General features: G+C 39.7%; 1 protein-coding gene across 4 annotated transcripts in view; it reads left to right on the top strand.

Annotated features, from left to right (window-relative positions):
- Positions 1-23,822, top strand: part of cln8 (CLN8 transmembrane ER and ERGIC protein) — a 29,910-nt gene extending 6,088 nt beyond the window's left edge. For all 4 annotated transcript variants that reach the window (XM_020524662.2, XM_048596967.1, XM_048596965.1 and 1 more), the window contains exons 2-3: positions 19,353-20,121; positions 20,856-23,822. In XM_020524662.2, the coding sequence (XP_020380251.1) occupies positions 19,558-20,121; positions 20,856-21,176 (885 nt within the window). In that variant the 5' untranslated portion in view covers positions 19,353-19,557 and the 3' untranslated portion in view covers positions 21,177-23,822. The remainder of the gene's footprint in view (positions 1-19,352; positions 20,122-20,855) is intronic.
- Positions 23,823-24,116: the final 294 nt, after the last annotated feature.

Below are 24,116 nucleotides of genomic sequence, written 5' to 3'. Positions count from 1 at the left end.
AGTTACTCAGGCCTTAAAAGTATCGATCTGGATATTGAGTCCTGATGGCTGCATAGACCGAAAACGAAAATTAGATGCTGTTCTTCCAGCTTGTGCTGAGCTTTGCTGAAGCACTGCAGCAAGCCTGAGATAGAGATGTTGGCCCGGGAACACAGTGATATGTTGAAGTGGTACGCAGCAGGAGGCTCAGGGTTATTTTCGTGGACAGAAAAGATGAGTGAAATGAATATGTAATGAAAAGAGTGGTTTCTGTAAATTGGGTTCTGGTTTGTAGGGCTCTGACATCAGTATTGAGGAAGGTGGGGGTGATGCAAACGTAGAAAATGTTGGAGAAACAGCAGGCCTGGCAGCATCTGTGGCGAGAAAAGCAAAGTTAACATTTCAAGTCCAGTTTGACTCTTGGACTCAAATTGTTAACTCTGTTTCTGTCTCCACAAATGCTGCCAAACCTGCCGCCTTCCTTCTATGTTTGTTTTGGACTTGCAGAATCTGCAGTATATTGCTTTTATTTAGATGCTGTGAAGTTGGGATGATCTGTACCTGAACCATGCTGGACCAGGATTGTAGCAAACTATATGACTGGGGAATTAGAGAAGACTTTAAACTAAACAATGGGGAGGTGCAAGGCATCAAGCTTGGGTAATGCCATTGAATGTAAGGTGGAGATGGTTAGATTCTGTCTTGTTGGAGATAGCCATTGCCTGTCACTTTTGTGAAGCAAATGTTATTTGCCACTTGTCAGCTCAAACGTGAATAGTATCCAGGTCTTACTGAAGCAGTCCATGTCCAAATGCAGCAAATCTGGATGTTACAAATATGACAAGACAGAACTAAAGGTTCTGTGACTGTGTATAGCATTCATAACAAAGCAAATGAATTGATAGCACACAATTGAAATAAATAAATATGATCTGATAGCCATTACGGGGACATGGTTGCATGATGATATGGATTAGTTTTTTTGAATATTCAGAAAGAACAAGAAGCTAGGTTAGCTTGGAGTAGGAGCACTGTTCAAGATGGATGGCATTGGTGCAATACTTAGTGAAGACCTTGGTTTAGAAGATCAGGATGTAGAATTGGTTTCGCTGGAGTGAGGAATAGTAAGTGAAAGACATTAGTGTAATCACAATGTAAGATCAATCACACAAATATTTGAGGCTTACAATAAAAGAACATTGATAATTGTGGATGATATTAATCTATACATGACCAAGAAATATCAGACTGTGGTAGTAAGAGCCTGAGTGAAGAGTTTGTAGAATCCTTTCGAAATAATTTAGTGCACCTGAGTGACTTTAAATGCTGAGCTGGCTGAAATGAACTTGGGTAGTAGGCTAGGGGATAGGTCAATAGAAACACAATGGCAAACATTTAAGGGAATATTTCTAAATGTTCAACAAGTGTGTTTCTACTATAAAGAAAAAAAAATGAAGGGGAAGACCTACCAGCCATGGATAACTGAAGAATTTAAGGTAAGTTTCAAACTTAAGGACAAAGTCTATTGTCGCACTCAAATCAGTAGCAAATCAGTTTCATATGCTGAATATGAAGAATAGCAGGAAATGGCTAGAAAATTAATCAGGAGAAAAAAAAATAGTATGAGAGGAAGCTAGACAGAAATGTAAAAACAGCTAACGAGTTTCTATAGGTATTTAAAAATGAAATAGCTAAGTAGTGAGTGTTGCTTCTCTAGAGAGTGAGAATGGAAAGTTAATAGTAGATACTGAAAATAGAAACAAAATATTTGTTCATTTGAGTTACCATTTCCTTATTATCTACTTCAACTTGAAACTTATTTGAATGTTTGCTTGTTGCCAAATACTCCCTGACCCATCAAGCACATCATTTATATCCCTTGCTAATTGTTACGATTGATGCTACATTTATGTGATATTCATAGAAACTTATGCAATGCAATAAGTAGAAATTGAATTTCAGTATTTCAATGACTTGAAAACTAGCCTTGATACATTTTGTTATTTGTCTATACTTGTTGTGCTTGTGCCACTATGTATCATATTTTGTACAAATCTCCTACATGAAGCAGCTTGAATAGAACTAGGTTTCTTTGTCAAGAGTTGTCAGGCAGTATTTCAAGGAAAGCGTAACTAATATTTGGAAATATCTTGGGAGTGGACAGTGAGAGATCAACTGTGGTTTCTATGATGAAATGAATTGAAAATACACTCATGATTCTATTTTTATCATCTGTATGAACCTTTGAACTTGTGTTGTGCCGTGGGAGATTTCCTATCCCTGGACCAGGACGCCCAGGTTCAAGTTCCACCTGATCCAGAGGTGTATAATAACATCTCTGGATAATTTAATCAGAAAAATAGATGAACTTTTTATATCTTTAAACTAATGCAAGGTGGTTTGCACCCAGTGAATAGTTTATAAAGGTATCTTATAAAGAGGATTATGGATGGTGAGTTTGTTTTTATTTTAGATAGGATGCCGGTATAACTGTCCTGTCAAAAATTTGTTACCTGCTCCTAACTCTCATTTAACTGATAGTTTGCTAGACCATTTCAGAGAGCATTTGAGGATCAACCACATTGCTATGGGCCTGGAGTCACATGTAGGCTAGTCCAGGTCAGGATGTCAGAAAATCCTTCCCTAAAGTGAAGAAAGCTGTTGGGTTTTTAAAACATTTGATGGTTGTCATGGTTACTATTACTGTGATTAGCTTTCGATTCTCACCTTCAATTCCAGATTTTATTAATTTATTTTGAATTCTACTATCTGCCATTATGGGATTTGAACTTGTGCCCTTAGAGCTTTAGTTTCCTTTAGATTATTAATCTATTGACATTACTACCACACTGCCTTTAAATGTGTGCTAATTCGGGTCAAGTCGGCTTCAGAAGGATAAGTGGTGATAAAGTATTGCAAGTTGGTTTATTCTTTCATGGTCTGGGTCCTTAGGTAGCTGAACTAGATATCTTCATATGGGAACACAACCGAACTGTTGCAGTTGCTGGAAATCTGGAGTGAAACCAGAAATTCCTGGAAATAATACCAGGCAGCATCTGTGGAGAGAAAAACACAAATGATTCAGACTGATGATCTTTTTATTCAAGCCAGCTTAGTTTATGCAAGTGATTATGGCTCTAATATCGCTCATATTCCAATTCTTTTATACAAATAATCTTCATCGCTTTTTGGTCTATTGCTTTAACATATTTGAATGTCTTGAATAGCTGTGGCTTATCCTGGTTGGATAAACAATGGGAAGCTTACCAATTTGTGGTAATATGTTGCATAGTTATATTCAGCTTAACTCCAACAATACACTTAATGCAGAAATACATTTTGTGTTGTTAATCTGTAATATTTTCTGGAGTTAACAAAGTGGAATGTATTCCTGTATATCTCAAGTTTGGACATAATATCAAATGAAAAGTCATACTTTTGTGAATTAATCGGTACGTTGTTCTAAGCATTCTCAGTAGGTGTATTTCTTAGAACCAGGAAGGATTTTTAAATCTCCATTTATTCAAGTTTGTCATGCTCCTACAAAATGTTTTAAGAGAATGGATTGGACCATTTGCACTCTTAAAATATTTCTTAGCCTATGCTCATGAATCTAGGAAAGTGTTTCACCTCCATTGATCAAGCCTTCCTGAATCACTGTGGAATGAATGAACGTACATCTGGCAGAGGAGATATAATCTGCAGAAGTGTGTAATGTTTCAATTTGTGGAGAATGAGGAAAGGCAGTACAGAATAAAGAATAGAATTCTAAAGGGGCTGCAGAAACAGAACAGAGCAGGTACATTGTGGACAAATGGCCTAGTGGCCTTATTGCTGGTCTGTTAATCCAGAAACCCGGACAATACTCTGGAGACCCGGTTTGAATCCTGCCATGGCAGATGGTGGAATTTGAATTCAATAAAATATCTGGAATTAAGAATCTAATGATGACCATGAATGCATTGCCGATTGTCAGAAAAAACCCATCTGGTTTACTAATGTCCTTTAGGGAAGGAAACTGCCATCCTTACCTGGTCTGGCCTACATGTGGCTCCAGATCCAGACCCACAGCAATGTGGTTGACTCTGATCTGCCCCCTGGGTAATTAGGGATGGACAATAAATGCTGCCTAGCCAGCGATGTCCTCACCCCGTTAATGAATAAAGAAAACAAATTAGCAATTGAGAAAATGGTTTTAAAAGGATATGGGATCCTGGACTTTGTAAATGATGGCATTGTTTGCAAAAGCATAGAAGTTATGATGAACCTTTGATAAAATACTGTTTGGCCTGAAATGGAATATTGTATCCAATTTGGGGCATTACACTTTAGGAAGAATATGAAGGCTTTGACAGAGTGTGTAACAAAGGCTTGAGTATTGTTCTTGGGAGGTGGGACTAAGGGGCTTGGGCAGAATAGATGAGGAGAAATTATTCCTATTGTTGGAATGGTCAAGAACGACAGGACAGGACAATCAACCTCAAATGATTAGCAGAAGAACCAAACTGGACCTGAGGGAAAAGCCTTTCAATGCAGGAAGTGGTTAGAACCTGGAATGCCCTGCTGAGGGAAGGTGATGGAGGCAAATTCAATGTTGGCTTTCAAAAGGTAATTGAAGAAAGTATGTTGCAAGACTGCAGAGAAAGGGGAGGCATATTGTGCTAAATCTCTGCAACAGCAGAGTTAAACAGCCAAATGATTACATGCACTGAAACCAACAGGATTCCATAAAATAGTTTGCCTTTAAATTGTTTAACAATTATAACCGTCACCCCTCAAATGATCAAAGAATTTTCAGATACTGTTTAATCTCCTAAATTTATTCTAGTTTTCTGCAAGTTATTAATCCCTGTATTCTATAAATTTCTTTCTAAGATGTACCTTTGCTGTCTGCTCTGTCTTTACTATTTGAGGAACATAATTGTCTCAATGCATGTAGGTCCTAATTCTAAAACTTATGCAATGGTGATTCAAGAAAATTTTAAAGAAAAGTAGCAATTTTAAAGTAAAAATTGCATTTCATTATTTTCACATCAGATTTGAGAGTTTGTATTAGTTATTTCAGCAATAGATAGGGATGTTTATAGTCAAGAACATAAGTATTTTCAAATGATGTGGTGATGGTAGGGCTTAGACTTTTGTACTCCTTGAGCCATAGAGCTGTACAGCATAGAAACAGACCCTTTGGTCCTACTCAGGCAGGCTGACCAGATATCCAAAATTAATCTAGTCCCATTTGCCAGCATTTGGCCTGTATCCCTCTAAACCCTTCCTATTCATATACCCATCCAGGTGCCTTTTAAATGTTGTAATTGTACTAGCCTCCACCACTTCCTCAGGCAGTTCATTCCATACACACCACCCTCTGTGTGAAAAAGCTGCCCCTTAGGTCCCTTTTAAATCTTTCCTCTCTCACCTTAAATCTATGCCCTCTAGTTTTGGACTCCCCTACCATGGGAAAGAGACTTTGGCAATTCACCCTATCCATGCCCCTCATGATTTTATAAACCTCTATAAGGTCACTGCTCAACCTCCAATGGTCCAGGGAAAATAGCCCCAGTCTGATCAGCCTCTCCTATAATTCAAAGACTAAACCCGGCAACATCCTTGTAAATCTTTTCTGCACCCTTTCAAGTTTAACAACATCCTTCCTATAGCAGGGAGACCAGAATTGAGCACACTATTCCAATGTACACACTTAACCAATGTCCTGTACAGCTGCAACACGGGATGTATATAGACTATCTGATCAGCACAGACGAGTTGGACCAAAGGGTCTGTTTCCGTGCTATATATCTCTATGATCTCATGTCACAGGCTTCCAGTCTGAAAAACAACCCTCCACCATCACCTTCGGTCTCCTACCTTCAAGCAAATTTTGTATTCGAATGGTTAGCTCTCCCTGGATATCATATGATCTAACCTTGCTAACCAGTCTACCATGCAGACCCTTGTCGAAAGCCTTGCTGAAGTCCATATAGACAACATCCACTGCTCTGCCTTCTACAATCTTCTTCGTCACTTCTTCAAACGACTCAATCAACTTAGTGAAACACAATTTCCCCCACACAAAGCCATGTTGATTATCCCTAATCAGTACTTGCCTTTCCAAATGCATGTAAATTCTGTCTCTCAATACCCTCCAACAACTTACCCAACACTGAAGTCAGGCTCACCAGTCTGTGGTTCCCTGTCCTTTCTTTACCACTGTTCTTAAACAAAGGCACCACAATAGCCACCCTCCAGTCTGCCAGCACCTAACCCATGGCTATCGATGATAGAAATATCTCAGCAAGGGGCCCAGCAATCACTTCCCTAGCTTCCCACAAAGTTCTGGGATACACGTGATTCGGTCCTGGGGATTTATCCACCTTTATATGTTCTAGGACGTCCAACACCACCTGCTCTGTAATATGACATTTTTTTCAAGTTTCAATATTAATTTCACCAAGTTCTCCAGCTTCCATTCCCTTCTCCACCGTAAAGACTAATGCAAAATACTCGTTTAGTTTCTCTCCCATCTCCTGTGGTTCTACACACAGAAGACATTGCTGATCTTTAAGGGGCCCTATTCTCTCCCTAGTTACTCTTTTGCCCTTAATGTATTTGTAGAGTCTCTTTGGATTCTCCTGAACCCTGCTTGCCAAAGTTATCTCTTGTCCCCTTTTTGCCCTCCTGATTTCCCTCTTGAGTATACTCCTACTGCCCTTATACTCCTCGAGGGATTCACTTGATCCCAGCTGTCTGTACCTGCCTCTGCCTTCTCCTTTTTCTTTACCAGAGCCTCAATTTCTCTAGTCGTCCAGCATTCACTACACCTATCAGCCTTGCTCTTCATGCTAATAGGAACATACTGCCACTGGCCCTCCTCTCATTTTTGAAGGCCTCCCACCTTTCATTCTGTCCCTTTACCTATGAATAGGCTCTCCCAATCAGCTTTTGAAAGTTCTTGCCCAATACCATCAAAGTTGGCCTTACTGCAAATTAGAACTTTAACTTTTAGATCAGGTCTATCCTTTCCATAACTTATTTAAAACTAAAAGACTTATGATCACGGGCCCCAAAGTGCTCCCCCACTGACACCTCAGTCCCTTGTCCTGCCTTATTTCCCAAGAGACAGTCAAGTTTTGCTCCTTCTCTAGTACATCCATGTACTGGATAAGAAAATGTTCTTGTACACACTTAACAAATTCCTTGCCATTCAAAACCTTAACACTATGGCAGTTCCAGTCTATGTTTGAAAAATTATAACCCTGTACCATTACAATCATATTATTTTTACAGATATGAGATTTCCATACAAATTTGCTTCACAATTTCCTGCTGACTATTGGGGGGCCTATAGTACAATCCCGATGAGGTGATCATCATCCCTTTCTTATTTCTCAATTCGACCCAAATAACTTCACTGGACATACTCCCAGGAATATCCTCCCTAAGTACAGCCGTAATGTTATCCTTAACCAAAAATGCCACTCCCCCTTCTCTCTCGCCCCCCCTTTCTATCCTTTCTGTAGCATCTATACCTGGAACATTAAGCTGCCAGTCCTGCCTTTCCCTGAGCCATGTTTCTGTAATAGCTGTGATATCCCAGTCCCATGTTCCCAACCAGGCCCCGAGTTCATTTGCATTACCTCTTGCATTGAAGTAAATGCAGTTTATTTTATCAGTCTAAATTGGTTCTCTGTTGTGCTGTTGCCTGCTTTGACAACTCGAATTGCTCCACTTCTCAACTGAACCAGCCTCAGACTCTTTTTTTTCCACCATCTCTTTCCTGTCAAGTGGCAGTTATCAGTCTGTACGTAGTTAGATTTTTGCGGGTTAACTTTGTTAGTCAAAAAGATACCACATGCAGTTCACTATTTGGTTCATCGAAGTTTCTATATTTGTATTGACTGCTGTTTTGCATGGGTGGCTTGCAGAGGAAGAGAAACCGGATGGACAAAATGAGGAAAGACCATAATGAGTTTAAACTGTTAATACTACAACTTTTAATAACTTTCACCTGAATACCAAAATGATTGATAGTCATTTTAGGTTAAAAAAATTGTATTAGCTCCAGGGTGATGCTGAGATCAAACATCCAGTTCAAAGCCTAATGTGCACTAGTCTAAACTTAAGTCTCATTGGTAGATTAAAGGCCCAGATTATGTGCTTAATTGTGAATGGGACCATTTGTCCTTATAATAATTATAACATTCTACAGAATTTTTGTTTGACTACACAGTGCAATTTGCAGTACTACCAAGCAGAAGCATTGTGCGGGGGATCTACATGAACAGGATAAGCATGAGCTTTCTCCTTAACCAATCAGATAATGGAAATGGTTGAGGCATGTAGTTCTTATTCCTTAAGTGTAAAGTAGAACACTTAAATTGATATCTAGATCACTTTGAATTTTTCAATATTTTACAAGAATTAAGATCTTAGTCTTGTGATCTTGGATGAGAAGGGGCATTCTTATAATCTTGTTAGGAACTGGTAACTTTTTTCTTTGAAGTAGATGAGACTTGAATCCCAGGTACTTATAAAGAGAATAAAGCCACAAGATATTTAAGAAGAGTTTAAATGTGCATTTGCAATGCCAAGGCATCCAAGGATATGGGCTAAATGCTGGAAAGTGGGCTCTGTATAATTAGGTGCTTGTTTTTGACTGGCACAGAATATTGGGCCAAAAGGCCTTTTTCTGTGCTGTAGATCTATATGATTCAATGACTCTAAGATTCCATAGTTCTGAACTTTACGAAGTTAGAGTAAAACAACATACAATAAACATACAACTTATACTCTTAACATCCAAAACCAACATGAGGTAAATATGGGTGAACAGATGAACTGTGGTCAAACTTCACACACAATATCAGATGCAGTCAAAGTAAGTCCCATGGATTTCTCAGCAACCTGCCCAGGCAGGAGTGACACTGTGGGTCACTATATCCAAATAATACTTTGTCTCCTTCACAAGGGATTCCATCTCTTTGAAGATCCAGCTTTGAAACTCCCTCTAAAGCTACTCTGTCTTGGACTGCCTCAATGCTTGCTCACGTTCTGGTAGTTTAATCTCTCTCCAACTGAGACAACATTCCACTGGATTCCCAATGATACACCCTAGCACCTAACTATAGGCATAATTGTAGTCCTTGAGTAAACAGCTAACTTCACTATGCTTGCACCAATCAGGGTTCCTCTCCACTCCGAAATTGTCAGCTGCATCAAGCAAAAACTACCTGTGTATTTGCTACTCCCCCACTCTTACCTGCACTGAACAGTTGATGACTCCCAAAGCTTCTTTTTAGCCTGAATGCTTTTATAGCACCCCAGGACTTCTCCTGCAAGGTGCTATCAAATGGCTCCTGAGACATCTTCCTGATGCCCAACTAGACCACCTTCTCAGCAGCACGGTTTCTGTTTTGAAATCTCCTCCTCTTCTCTCCATCTGACTCACTAGCCTGTTACAAGACTCCCTCTTTGAGACTTCTTGGGCCCCTAGTTGGGTTTTGCACCAACAATGCCAAGCAGGATTGTTACTGTCAAGGTGACTGAACCCTGGCCAATCTCCTTTGTGACTAAGAACAATTAGGAATGTTGGGCACATAGCCTTTAGCCTCTGCTGTTTTTATAAAAAAAGTGGTAATCTTGTTTTTCTTAACCAAAGGAAATTGTAAGAAGCAAATTTTCAGCATCGGAGATTTTGGCAGTAAATATATCTTAACAAGCTGTTCAGAAATTCTTTTGTACTTAAAACAGGTAAACCTGAACTATCTCTGTCTAGTGGATTTCTCATGAGTAGGAATGCTTGGGCACCATGTATTTCAGCGATGAATCCCTTGATAAGGTATTTATATAGCAACACTTGGGGCGGGGGGAAAGTAGTGAGAATCAGGTTTCAAATTCTGTAGTTTCCATTTTTAGTCACCTGAAGTTTCTATCTAATGCAGTCTTTAATAATCCTGAGTAGTGATGGACTGATCATTACAGTTACCACAAAATCCAGGCCAGTATTTAAGGGGAGAAACATAGCGGACCCACACTTAATTCAGTGCGAATAGATGAATTTTGCCTACTGTATCTGTCTTCATTTTTAAAACTGAATACTTCAGTTTCCTTGAACTCACGAGACTAATTTGGTCTCTATAGTACCCCAATTCTGGGTGGAAGAGGTCACAGTGTTTGTTGGAAATCTGTTGTGCCATATTCTTCTTGTGAGCCCTGTGGTTGGGGTTGGAATTAAGTTCCCATTTCAAGCAAATGGTAGCTTCATCTGCATGTGTAAAAGTAGGTGGTGAACGGTATCATGCTGTTTTAAGCCCAGGAACATACTGATTGCCAAGACTTCAGTACAACCATGGAAACCTGGCAGGAAAGAGATCATGAGCTGCTGTGCAAATGATATCGTGCTTAACCTACAAAGATTCCAAGCTAGTAATTTTGGGCTTATAAAATGTGACAGTTTTCTTCAACTTGAGCTACTTTAGTTGGTATCAAAAGATTCACAGGTAGAGATCTTCAAAGCTGAGGGTTTTATAGGAATAGACTCAGCTGCAAGGTGATGGACAGGATGGCTGAGGGGCACTTTATGTCCTCCCACACCTATTTGTATCTTCACATCAATAAGAGAGTTAATGTAATTACTGTGGCATAAATTGCATTAGTAGAGGTGCTTCGCTCCACAGATATTGTGCAAGAGGCTGTCCCGGATGGTCACAATGTGATGTTAATTCCTGACTGGCCATCCTGAAATGCCTAATCCTATTTCGTTGTGCCATACATACTCTTGCATAAATAAAAAAATGCCATGCTGGATTGCTCAGGAGCTAGGATTACCAGTACGATTTCACCTACTCCGATGCCAGCAACCATTTCTGCAAGCTCTGTCAAACCAATGTGGTAGTATTGGAAGCTGCCCATGAAAAATGTAGGTTAGCTGCAGGTAGAAGTTAGAAAGACACATATAGCTGACTGTCAAAATGGAACTTGCATATGTTCAGGGGTAGTAACAATTAGCTTGCATAAAGGAGGTGGTATTACTTAATAAATCTAATTTAGATTGATAAGCTGTTTTGAGTAGCTCCAATTTAGGGTGTTCAGTGCAAAAAGCATATCGTTCTAAAGTATATTAAGTACCTGATGGCATGAAAGGTGCGAAAGTCAAAATTGAAAATGAGTGCTGTGTGTGCCTTATTACTCCATTTTTTTTTTAAGAAATGTACACAGTGTAGCATTTAATTGACTTGATGTATTTTGTAAACCAACTGCCTGAGGATTATCACTCTTACAGTTAGAATGGCAGTTGTATTCAGTATTCAGCTGTGTGAAAACCGCTTTTTTTTTTTTTTTTGAAAAATACAGGAATATGTCTTAAAATATCTTTAAGATTTAGCAGCATATATTTTTCAGGCATCCAGTTTTACCTCAGTGTTTCCAAAAATAACTCTTGACACTTCACAAGGAACTGATGAGTATCCTAACAAGGCCAAAACTTTCATTGTCAGGGGTGTGCTGAGGTTACATAGCACATATCTTTAGATATTTTTAAAGGACTATTCCAAATTCTGTCAGAGTTCTAAATTAAGAAGTAACTTTAGAATTTTTTGTGATATTTTGAAATTACACTATTATGGTGTGAACCTGTGAAGCATTGAAACTAAAGGATAGAGGAAGAATCTCCTGAAGGGATACAGAATCCCTGTCTTTTCCACGTGGATATGAAAACTAATATTTTACAGAATTTGGCCTGATATCAAGACCGACGATGCTCAATAACTATGGCTAAATTTAAAAAGCATTTGAAATGATGGCGATAAGGTGGATTTGTTGTGATTGCCACTGATGTTATTACCAGGCATGTCAGTTCCCAGACAAAAATGGCCTGTCGAGCCAGGCTTCTGATTTGTTTTGGTTTTAATGAAGTGGTCATTCACTGAAGCTTAGATATTCAATGCTGTAGGCATTGCTAAAACAAAAGTTCATTGTGAAACAAGTTGGGATAAAATAGAATAAACCAAAACCTCTCCTTTATAATACAAGTTCAATTTTGAAACCTACATTCTTAGATGCAAGTATATTCCCATTAATCCCGAAATTCTCCTTCATAAATTGAAATTCAAAACAAGCTTTTTTACAGCACTCAAAACACACCCCTGGTACTATACTAAGAATACCAGTCGTACAATACTCACCAGAGTTCCAGTATCTTACACCTTGATAGGTTTAAGTCACTTATGACTTCAACTTTTAGATTGGAGCTGCAGATACTTACTACTTGGACCTATCATACGCCTGAGATTAAATGTACTGAACTTCAAATAACCTCTTCAGGGATTTATCTCCTCAGTTTTGGTCTGAGGCTAATGCTGAGTCTTCACTCTACGGTAACCTAGTTCACTATATATCCTTCCCTTCTCAGGAGCATGGATCTGTATAACCATCCCATTCTAAGGATTTCATAGGACTGTTCAAAACTGCAAGTAAAATTGAAACTAAAAGTCTACCCCTCTAATCTGTGGGTATTTCATTTAGGCTATAAAAACAAGTTCCAGATGTCTTTGAAAAACCTTGAGGCCCCATTACTTACCTTGCTGGGTTGCAAAACAATCAAAGATAAATAAAAATTCCATTAGTGGTGGACAAAATCCATTCACTCTAAAGCAAGCTTCACAAACTGTTTTCAAATAAATAACCATGGCTACAAAAATACTTATTAAGTTTTGATGCACAAAATCCATAGGTTACTAACTCAAAACCAGAAACCCAAACTTGAAATAAATAAGTTTACGTACAAATCTCACAATTTACATTGTGGGTTCAAACCACCAGCAATGTGCTCCTGCAGTGGTTTATACAGGTGGACTTTCTGCTTCTCCTGACCCCAAAAAAAATGAAGTTTCAAACTTGCTCTTTAAACCCTGGCAGGTTTTATACAGAATCAGTGCCTACCTTTACAATATCTTTGAAATCCTGAAGCTTTTGCACCAATTTTCAGTCAGCACTAGTGGATTATCCATCTTGGCCTCCTAGTGAGTCACCAGCATCCAAGATGCCAGCTCTAAGTTCATTTGATTCACTGAGATATCACGGAACAACTATAAGGTGTTGGAGACCGCAAAAGCTATGAATCCTTACAGTGGTAGGACTGAAGTCCTATTTCAGAACTAGCATAAACTTGATCAAGTTGTTCCAGCTACAATGCTGTTTACCCAACAATGTGGAAAATAGCCCAGGCATGTTCTGACTGTGAAAAGCAGGCTAATTACTGCCTTGTCAGCAAAGTGATGGAAGGTATAGTTGACAGTGTTATAAAACACACTTGCTCACCGATAACCTGCCTGCTTTTTCCCCACTTGTTCATGGGATATGGGCATCACTATCCAGACTAGTGTTTATTTCCCATTCTAAATTGCCCCTAGATTGGAGTGGCTTGCAAGAGCCATTTCAGATGTCAGTTAAGAGTCATGTGTAGGCGACAACAAGTAAGAACAACATATTTCATTCCCCAAACAGAATGTATGTCACATATAGGTCATAATAGGTAAAGATGACAGATTTCACTCTGTAAAACAAGTTAAATAGATTTTTACAATAATCGTCCGTGGTTAAGTGGTTGCATTCAAATTTGTCGTGGTGGCATTCAAACCTACGTCCCCAGAATATAGACCCAAGTTTCTAGATTACTAGTCCAGTGGCGTTACCACTGTTTCCCCTGCTGATGTTCAATTTGGGTTATGTCAAGACCACTTGATTTCAAACCTCAATACAGTCTTGGTCTAAAATAACTGCTAACACCAAAATTGGTGGTATATTGGAAGTTGAAGCAGGTTATCTAAAGTTACAAAGAGATCTTGATCAATTGGGTAAGTGGGCTGAGGAGTGGCAGATGGAGTTTAATGTGGATAAATGCAAGGTATTGTATTTCGATAAAACAAAGCAGGGCAGGACTTATACAACTAAAAGTAGGGCAGAGGAATTCAGGTAGATAGTTCATTGAAATTTGTGTCACGTGGACCGTTGGATAAAAGGCATTTCGTATGCTTGCCTTCTTTGCTCAGTCCTTTGAGTAAAGGAGTTGGAAAGTCATGTTGAGGTTGTACAGGATGTTGGTGAGGCTTCTTCTGAAATACTGTGTCCTATTCTGTTTGCCCTGTTATAGGAAGGATATTATTAAGCTGGAGAATGTTCAGAAAAGATTTATCAGGACGTTGCTGGGAATGGAACGTTTGAGTTATAATGAGAGGCTGGGAACAAAACAGAAGTTGCTGGAAAAGCTCAACAGGTTTGGCAGCATCTGTGAAGGAAAAAAAAAATCAGAGTTAACATTTTGGGTCCAGTGACCCTTCCTCAGAACATAGGCTCTTCTGATAGGCTGGGACTTTTTTCACTGGAGCTTAGGAAGTTGAGGGTGGCCTACATAGGGATTTATAAAATCAGGTGGGGTATGGATAAAGTGGCATTTTTTCCCCTAATATGGGATCCAAGACTAGGGGGTATATTTTTAAGGCGAGAGGAGAAGGATTTAAAAAGACATGAGGGGCAGTTATTTTTACGGAGTGGTTCATACGTGGAATGGACTTCCAGAGGAATTGGTAGATGTAGGTACAGTTTCAATGTTTAAAAGACATTTGGATAAGCACATAAGAAATGTATAGAGGGATATGGGCCAAAGCTCGTATAGGTGGAACTAATTTGTTTGGGATTATGGTCGGCATGGACTGCTTGGACCGAACAGTCTATTCCATGCTGTATGACTCTATCACCTGACAAGCCTCATAAATGCACATGGAATATAAGAAACTTCCTCCTTAATAGCATTGTGAATGGGCCTTCACTTCAGAGATGGCAATGTGATGACTCACCATCACATTCTGAAGAGCAATTAAAGATGGGCAATAAATGTTGATCTAGCCATCAACAGCCACATCCTGTGAATAAATTAATGCCAAAATATTTGTTATTCCAGGAAGTTACCTGTGGGGACTGGGCAGAATCCCTAGCATACTCCAAAGGAATTGCCCAGGGAGTTAAATTTTGCATTTTGCAATTCCAATACGTTTGGAATCCTCTGAAACTCTCCCTAGGGCAGGACCCAATATGAGCCCCGTCCCACCAGACCTGAGCACCCCTCCACCCCCAAAGTTCCAACATCCACATTCCTCATCCACCATTGGACCCAATCTCTGCCACTCACCCTGACGTATCCTAAACACAGCATCACTAGTGAATCAAGGAGTGTAAACCTCTGCAGTACTGTGTTCTAGGACTTGCATTTTAGAGATTATTTCATCAGAAATATTTGAAGTAAAACAAACTGTCAAAGCTATTAGAGATAACAAGGTGTAGAGCTGGATGAACACAGCAGGCCAAGCAGCAGCATAGGAGCAGGAAGGCTGACATTTCGGGCCTAGACCCTTTTTTCTGATGAAGGATCTAGGCCCGAAACGTCAGCCTTCCTGCTCCTATGATGCTGCTTGGCCTGCTGTGTTCATCCAGCTCTACACCTTGTTATCTCAGATTCTCCAGCATCTGCAGTTCCTACTATCTCCGTCAAAGCTATTATTCAAGTCCAGCATTCAAACTGCTGCTCGAGTACCACTCGCTGGTGTGTTAATGCAGTTTGTTTGCACCATCTGCTGGTAACATTTAAGGACTGCAACTATTTTCCGAGGTTATTAAGTATTTTGTTAGTGCAATATGTTACATCATGAATATTAGTGGGTTGGAAGAACTATTTGACAACGTAAACCAGGCATCAAGAAAATGAAGTTTCTATTTTCTGGTCAATGGAGCTCTTAACGATGTATCAATTCTTCTCAGTTCTCCAGTTAGATGTTTTTCCCTCAAAAGTGAGCATGATCTCCACTTCTGTAATTAAAGTTTAGTTCTTTGAGGTCTGCTCTAATGTTTCAGCACTGTTCCCAAAGATTGTCCTGAGTGTCATCATGCACTCAGATGGCCCAGTGGCCCCTGTGTGTATCAGATATTTGTGTATGGCTTGTCATAGCAACTGATCCAAATTAGAAACAGAGCCATGGCTTCCCCTTGCTGCTCCTTGCCACCAGAGACAGAGATTTGTTGCCTCCAGCTGCAAAAACTTGAGCTCTGGGTTTCAGAACTCGAGCAGCAGCTGGAGTCACTGGTACATTGCAAAGCTGATAACTGTGGACAATTCATCAAAATGGTTACAGTGCAAATTAAGGCTAGGCAGTCAGGAGGGAATGCTAAGCAATATAGAAAGACCAGGCAGGTAGACCAGCAGTTCCCTGAGTCTGAAAACAAAAAAAGTGCTGGAGATCACAGCGGGTCAGGCAGCATCCATGGAGAGAGAGCAAGCTAATGTTTTGAGTCTAGATGACTCTTCATCGGAGCAAAAGTGAAGTGTGGAGGGGCAGCATTTATGCAACGGTGGGGCTAGTGTGGTGTGTAGTGCTGGGCGAGAAAGGGTGTTGATAGTTCAGATTTTTTCACTTTATCTGAACTTGGAATACTGCGTACAGTTCTGGTCGCCACATTACCAAAAGGATGTGGCTGCTTTAGAGAGGGTGCAGAGGAGGTTCACCAGGATGTTGCCTGGTATGGAGGGCGCTAGCTATGAAGAGAGGTTGAGTAGATTAGGATTATTTACGTTAGAAAGACGGAGGTTGAGGGGGGACCTGATTGAGGTCTACAAAATCATGAGAGGTATAGACAGGGTGGATAGCAAGAAGCTTTTTCCCCAGAGTGGGGGACTCAATTACTAGGGGTCACGATTTCAAGGTGAGAGGGAAAACGTTTAAGGGAGATATGCGTGGAAAGATCTTTACGCAGAGGGTGGTGGGTGCCTGGAATGCGTTGCCAGCAGAGGTGGTAGAGGCGGGCACGATAGCGTCATTTAAGATGCATCTAGACAGATACATGAATGGGCAGGGAGCAGAGGATTACAGATCCTTGGAAAATAGGTGACAGGTTTAGATAGGGGATCTGGATCGGCGCAGGCTTGGAGGCCTGAAGGGCCTGTATCTGTGCTGTAATTTTCTTTGTTCTATCAACATCCTTTCTCTCCCAGCACTCCAAACCCCGTTTCCCCCCTTTGCCTCAGTACTGGACCTTCCACACTTCATTCCAGCTCTGATGAAGAGACATTTAGACACTCACCATTAGCTTGCTCCCTCTCCATGGATGCTGCCAGACCTGCTGTGATCTCTAGCATTTTTGTTTTAGTACAGATTCCACCATCTGCAGTAGTTTGCTCCTCATTCCCCGAGTCTATCTTGCTCACTAACTTCTTTCATTTTGGGTACTGATGAGGATGATGGCTCATCAAAAGAGTATTGTAATGCCACAAACTTGGCACTCAAAAGTTACCTCAGTTGGACCGATGGCTGAGGGCAGGAGCAGAAGAAGAGTGGAAGGGCAATTGTGGTATTATTTAATAGTTGGTGGAACCAGACACACATTTCTGTGGCTGTGGATGTAATCCCAAGGTGGAATATTGCCTCCCTTGCACCAGGGTTAAGGATGTCAAAGGGTGGCTGCAGGATATTACTTAGAGGGAGGTTGGAGAGGCAGATATTACGCTCAGCATTGGCAATAATTAACCAGTGGGATGAGGTCCTAAAAAGAAAATTTAGGTAAGAGATTGAAAAGCAGGACCTGTAAGGTAGTAGTCACAAGATTGCTCCCCAACACATTGTAGAAATGAGTATAGAAGCAGGAAGATTGCGCAAATAAACAAATAGCTGGAAAATTCGTGCAGTAAAAAGGAGTTTGTATTTGTGGGACATTGGGACTGATTCTGAGGCAGGTGGAATTTATACAAGGAGATGGGTTACACATAGCAGGATTGGAACTAATATTCTTGCAGGTAGATTTTCTGGTGCTGACAGGAGATTTAAACTAGTTTTTCAGAGGGATGGAAACATAAGTTGGAATTCACATAGAGTAAAATCAAGACCAAGACTGAGAACTGAATATGAATGGGTATTTGACATTTAGGAGAGATGGGGAAAAAGGAAGAGGAGGTGGAGTCGTGTGCTTAGAGGGTGGGATCAATCTATTAGTGAGAACATCTCCGAACTGAAGAACAGGCTGGAAGATCTGTTCGGGCAGAGTTGGGAAATAGCAAGGGCAGCAACATTGGTTGGGGCTGTTTTTAGGCCACTAAACAGTAGCGGTCGTGCAGTTCAAGGTATAAATCTGGAAATTAGAAGTCCATGTAGCAAGGCAATGCAATAATCATGGGTGACATTGATCTACATATAGTCAGCGTAAATCTAATGAGCATAATGCTTTGGAGGAAGAGTTCTGGAATACATTTGAGTTTTCTCAAAATGTTGAGGAACCAATCAGGGCAAAGGCCACTTTACATCTTGCATTATGCATTAAGGAATGGCTAATTAATAATCTTGTTGTTAAAGAATCTTTAGGGAATGCGGACCATAATATGTTAGAATTTTCTATGAAATTTGAAAAAGGTGTAGTTCAGTCAGAAAACCCATCTTAAATCTAAACCAGGTCATTTATTAAGGTTTGAGGAAGAATTTTGCTATGATAGATTAGAAAATTCATCTAAAGATTTCACAATAGATGAGCAGTAGCTAGCAGTTAAAGAATCATGCTCGTTTCTCAAAACAAACATAAATTCCTATTCGGCAAAAATACCAAATGGGTAAAGAGAGAGCCATGGCCAATAAAGGAAGTTGAGGATAATAGATCAGTGGAGGAGATTGATTTCTCCCACTCATCACTATCAACCACTGTTCTGAGGCTAAGTGGGTATCTCCAATATCAAATGGAATCTACATGAGGATCATCAGTTTGAAGTACAAGTTTCATTCTGCTGAGCAATTTCAGTAAGAACAGTAATGGGGCTGTTGGATTTAACATTGGACCCTTGAATTAGGGTCAGGGAAAATTTGAGATTCTTGCTTCTGACTGCTATGCAATGCTCCCTGCTGGAAAAAAATATTTCAGGTAAAGGCAGAATCAGCATTGGTATTATGACTCTATGCCTACCACATAACTTGCTAATAGTCAACTGAGTTATGTCTTAAATATGAAGGCTGGTTATGTATTGGAAAACTGACCACTACAGTCCATTCTGTAGTAGAGTCATTGGACCCAAACGTTAACTCTGATTTCTGTCCACAAATGATGCCAGACCTACTGAGTATTTTTTCCAGAAATCTATTTTTGTTTCTGATTTCCAGCATCCGCAGTTCTTTTGTTTCTTTTACCATTACATGTCGCTAAACATAAACCACTATTTTGGAGGGGAGGGAAAGGGTCAGGAATTAAATTGGAAGGAAGTTAAATTTTTAACTTGCCTGTAGTGTAGTTGTAAAGTATGCTGCAATTGGTTGACCTTTCTGATATGTTAATCCTGAGCGTTTTTTTCCTTTTAGGTGATTTGTAATTACCCAGCATCTTGATGTTAACGATAAACGTGGATGGACTTCTCACCAGATACTTTGGATGTGGAGACAAATTTTGTTTCTTTGCACTTGAATTTTCTTGACCGAAGTTATCTAACTTTATAATTCAAGTGCTTGAACTACAGAGTTATCAAACCAAAGATTAAATTCATTACAATACAAACCTTGATTAAATATGATCACTTCAGTTGACAAAATGAATTCCTTCCACAAAGTGGACAGTCCAGAAAACATTTTTGACATGAACTATTCTTCTTGGAATGTACGTTGCACTGTGATTGCTGCTGGTTTTCTATTCTATTTCACAATACTCATTCTTTCACATGGGTTATGCATTGTATTGTCTGCTACCTACTATTCTCTGCCAGCAAAAGAGAAGGTCTTCTGGAATCTTGCTGTCACTCGTGGGGTTTTTGGAATTCAGAGCATGGTTGCCGGTCTTTGGGCTCTCCTTAAAGATTCAGAATTGCACGCTGACAAGATTTTAGGTCAACGGAACTGGTGTTGGTTCAATATCTTAACAGCAATTGGCTTCTTTATGTTGGAAAACGCAGCTCTTCATGGGTCCAATGTGGTTTTCAAAACGTTTGATATGGCTTTGGCTGTCCACCACTTTTTTGCCATTTCTGGTTTTGCCACCAATTTGATATGGGACAATATAGGTCATTATTTGCCCATGATGATATTATTGTTGGAAATGAGCACTCCATTCACTTGCATTTCTTGGATCTTGCTGAAGGTAAGAATATTCATATTGCTGCAAATACAAAGTATGCATATAAAGGGACCAAAATAACTCTGTTTCTTTTTAGCCTTTTTCGAATTTAGAATCCATTTCAGAAGGTCAAACAAAGACATTTGTGTTTCTGATAGATCATTCTTCAGAGCAAGAAACTAATTGATTGATTAATGCCAATTAAATTTCAATTATGGTAGATCTGCATTTTGAATTTAAAATATTAGCATTCTTTGGCTTCAGTGCATGCTTGAAAACTGATTTCTAATAGGTCAGCAGTTCCAACAGAAACATTGTGGTACTACGGTTGTCTCTGAAGTGCAGACATGGCTCTGCTTTGTGGCACATTTATGGAGTGTCATTATTTTCCGAAAAAGATGTTGTGATTCTCATAAAAACTGTTTCATAAATTGTATTATTTAATATTACAATAAGGAAGTACTTTTCAAAAAGTTTGCTTTTTGTGCAAAAAGCAGCATAAAAATAACTATCCAAACACGTAGAAAAAAAGTACCACTTCAGTTTCCATTATAGAGTAGACCTTAGATTAATTTGTAACCTTGGAGTTTTAGTTTGTATGAAAATTTGATTTACCTTGACTTCAAGGTTTAATTCTAAGGAAAGAAGTGCTGTTTTTACCTGGGTCAAATAATTATACAGTTGAGGCAAGGATAGATTTTGAGTTTACCTTTACCCACAATAATTTGAATTGTTTGTTTTAATCTTCCTTTTCCTAGGCTGGTTTTGCACATATTCCTCTCTGGAAATTAAACCAATGGCTCATGATTCACCTCTTCCACTGTCGTATGATCCTTACCTATCACATATGGTGGGTGTGCTGGCAGAATTTTGAAATAATAAAACTACACGTACCAGTCCCACAGGCAGTGCTGTTCTTTTCTGGACTTTTCCTCCTGACCTTCATAATCAATCCTCATTGGACACGTAAGAAAACAATGCAGCTTTTTAACCCAGTTGACTGGAACTTTGTGAAAGAGAAGGAGACTAGCGAGAGGGCGAATGGCGAAGCGAAGAAGGTTTTGAAGAAAACAACGTGACTTGAAATATGAGACTGTAATTTGGGGGCATAAGTTAAACTGCAAAATAATGTTCTTAATGTGCTAAAATGTACAAGTCTATGCCGTGATGCTAATATTTATGCCTCTGGCTTTCGAGTCTGACATCTAACATGGCTGTATGTATTAATTATCTCAGCACAAATGGATCTTTTTATACAAGCAAGAATTATGCGATAAGTGTCTTTCAAACTGAATGCAGACAGGTCAAAAAAAGGATCTGGGCAAACAAAGTTCAGACATTGGCTTCAGCAACAACATGAATAATTACTTGCCGAAATTGGAGCACTTGCCTGACATCACACTCTTGAGATTTTAGTTTACAATAAAAGAGTAGTGTCAAAGTAAGTTAAGTCTTTAAGAAAGTCCAATATGTTTTAGAGAAAAACTATTTGTAAAATAGTAATAAATCTCCATAACTAAAAAAATAAGTAGCGAAATAATTCCAAAGCATTTGTGGTAAATAGTTACTTTATTTTGCCACCTGAACTTGTTTGGATTCCTTGCTGTTTATTTTCTACATGAGAAAGTTGATGTAATATGATGTATTTACACCACCTATGTATTGTACCAACTTCACAAGGATGGAATCAACCAAATTCTGCTGTTACCATGTGATAATACTACAGAGTGTCATAATTACATCACAGAATCCCTACAGTGTAGGAGGACACTGACCCTTCCAACAGCTCCCCACCACATCCCACAACCCCACATTTACCACGGCTAATCCAACCAACTTGCACATCTCTGAACACACTGGACAATTTCAGTATGGCCAATCCACCTAACCTGCACATCTTTGGTCTTGCTTTTGAATTTCAGTATTTTATTGCCTAGATGCCACTGTGGATCAATGAAACCTATATTTTACATTGTTACCACCACTTGCTTAGTTGGTTAGCACTGATTCCTCAGAATGCTCTGGGTTCACGTTTCACTCCAGAACTTGAGCCTAAACGCAAGGCTTGACAGTTCAGTGCAGTAATGAAGAACTGCTGCACTGTTTGAGGTCTCCTTTTACAAATGAGATGTGAAACAGATACTCCATCTATCCAGTCTAGATCCTATGCCATTATTTTGTCAAAGAACTAGGCCTAGTTGTCCACCGTGTCCTGGTTAGAACATATTCCTCAAAAACGATGGCAGAGAACAGGTTGTCTGCTCAATATCAAAGTGCTGTATGTGCGATCTTGTGTTCAAATCGACGTCTGTACACCCAGTATTATTGCAGTGACTGCACTTCATGTAAAGCAGGGCTGGATGCCATTAAGGTTGTCTTTTTTTAATTGACATAGACTCCCTACTGTGTGGAAACAGGCCATTTAGCCTAACAGGTCCACACTGACCCATTCCCCTCCCTATCCCTGCGTTTCCCATGACTAACCCACCTAGCCTGCACATCCCTAAACACTACGGGCAATTTAGCTTGGCTAGTCCACCTAACTTGCATGTCTTGGATTGTGGGAGGAAATGGGAGCACCCAGCAGAAACCCACGCAGACACGGTGAGAATGTACAAAGTCCGCACAGACGGTCGCCCGAGGGTGGAACCGAACCCAAATCCCTGGCACTGAGAGGCAGCAGTGCTAACCATAGAGCCACCATGCTCCCCCAAATTAATGCAGGAGTTGGTCTATAACTTAGTAACTTCAGACAGCTGTTAAATTTCTGGGTTTCAGCAAATGATTGTCTTTGTGCTGCATTGATTCATTTGAAATGCATTTTTATGTATTTTTAGCTGGAAGATCCACCAAGGTTTGACAATGGAATGCAATTCAATAAACAAAGACCACTTATTGTTGACATTTTGTTTTGGAGTTGATATCCTCATCTCTCCACATGTTATATATACTGGCTTTGCCTGTTTCCAAACAATAATTTGGCTGTGCTTAGGCTTGCATCTTTAATTTGACTTGTGTCTACTATGGAAACTTTGATTTGGGAAAAGTGGACTGTAGTGGTGCAAGAATGTGGCTCACCACCTTCTTAAGGGCAGTTAGACTTGAGCAACAATTGCTGGCCTTGAAAGAAGGAAAATAAAATAGATCCAGGATCTTGTGATTTGCAAGCTCTGTAGATTATAACTCTGCGTTTTTCCACTTTTGATGCTGTTGGATCTGTCACTTCAGAGAAACATCACAATTTGTATTTCAACAATGTGTGTAATCTATAGCATTTTGCACAGTGGTCTGAAGTGTTTTTGTGATAGTGAGTTGCTTATTTAGCTTTGTCCTTTTTAAAGGTACTTGTCTGAATAAGTAGTCTTTGTTAATTGTAATTTTTTTTTAAATTGTAGACCAGTGAGCCTAACATATGTAGTGGGGAAAATTTTCGAGTCCATTGTCAAGGATCTTATACCAGAGTTTTTAGAAAGCAATGGCAGGATTAGACAGATTCAGCATAGATTATGAAGGGGTTATTGACAATATATATTAATGATTTGGATTAGGGAACAAAATGTAACATCTCCAAGTTTGCAGATGATACAATGTTGGGTGAACTATGATGAGGATGCAGATATACTTCAGCACGATCTGGACAGGTTGGGTGAGTGGGCAAATCAATGGCAGATACAGTATAATTTGGGTAAATGTGAGGTTATTCACTTCAGAAGAAAGAACAAGAAGGCAGATTACTACCTGAATGGCTGTAAATTGGGAGAGGGGAGTGTGTAGTGGGACCTGGGTGTCCTTGTGCACCAGTTGCTGAAGGTAAGCATGCAGGTGCAGCAGGCGGTAAAGAAGGCAAATGGTATGTTGGCCTTCATTGCGAGAGGCTTCGAGTACAGAAGCAGGGATGTGTTGTTGCAGTTACACAGGGCCTTGGTGAGGCCACACTGGAATATTGTGTGCAGTTTTGGTCTCCTTTTCTGAGAAAGGATGCTCTTGCTCTCAAGGGAGTGCAGCAAAAGTTTACCAGG

This window comes from Rhincodon typus, chromosome 5 (genome assembly GCF_021869965.1).
Source record: "Rhincodon typus isolate 14 chromosome 5, sRhiTyp1.1, whole genome shotgun sequence".
Lineage (NCBI taxonomy): Eukaryota > Metazoa > Chordata > Chondrichthyes > Orectolobiformes > Rhincodontidae > Rhincodon > Rhincodon typus.
This window is presented reverse-complemented; position numbering and strand designations above follow the sequence as displayed.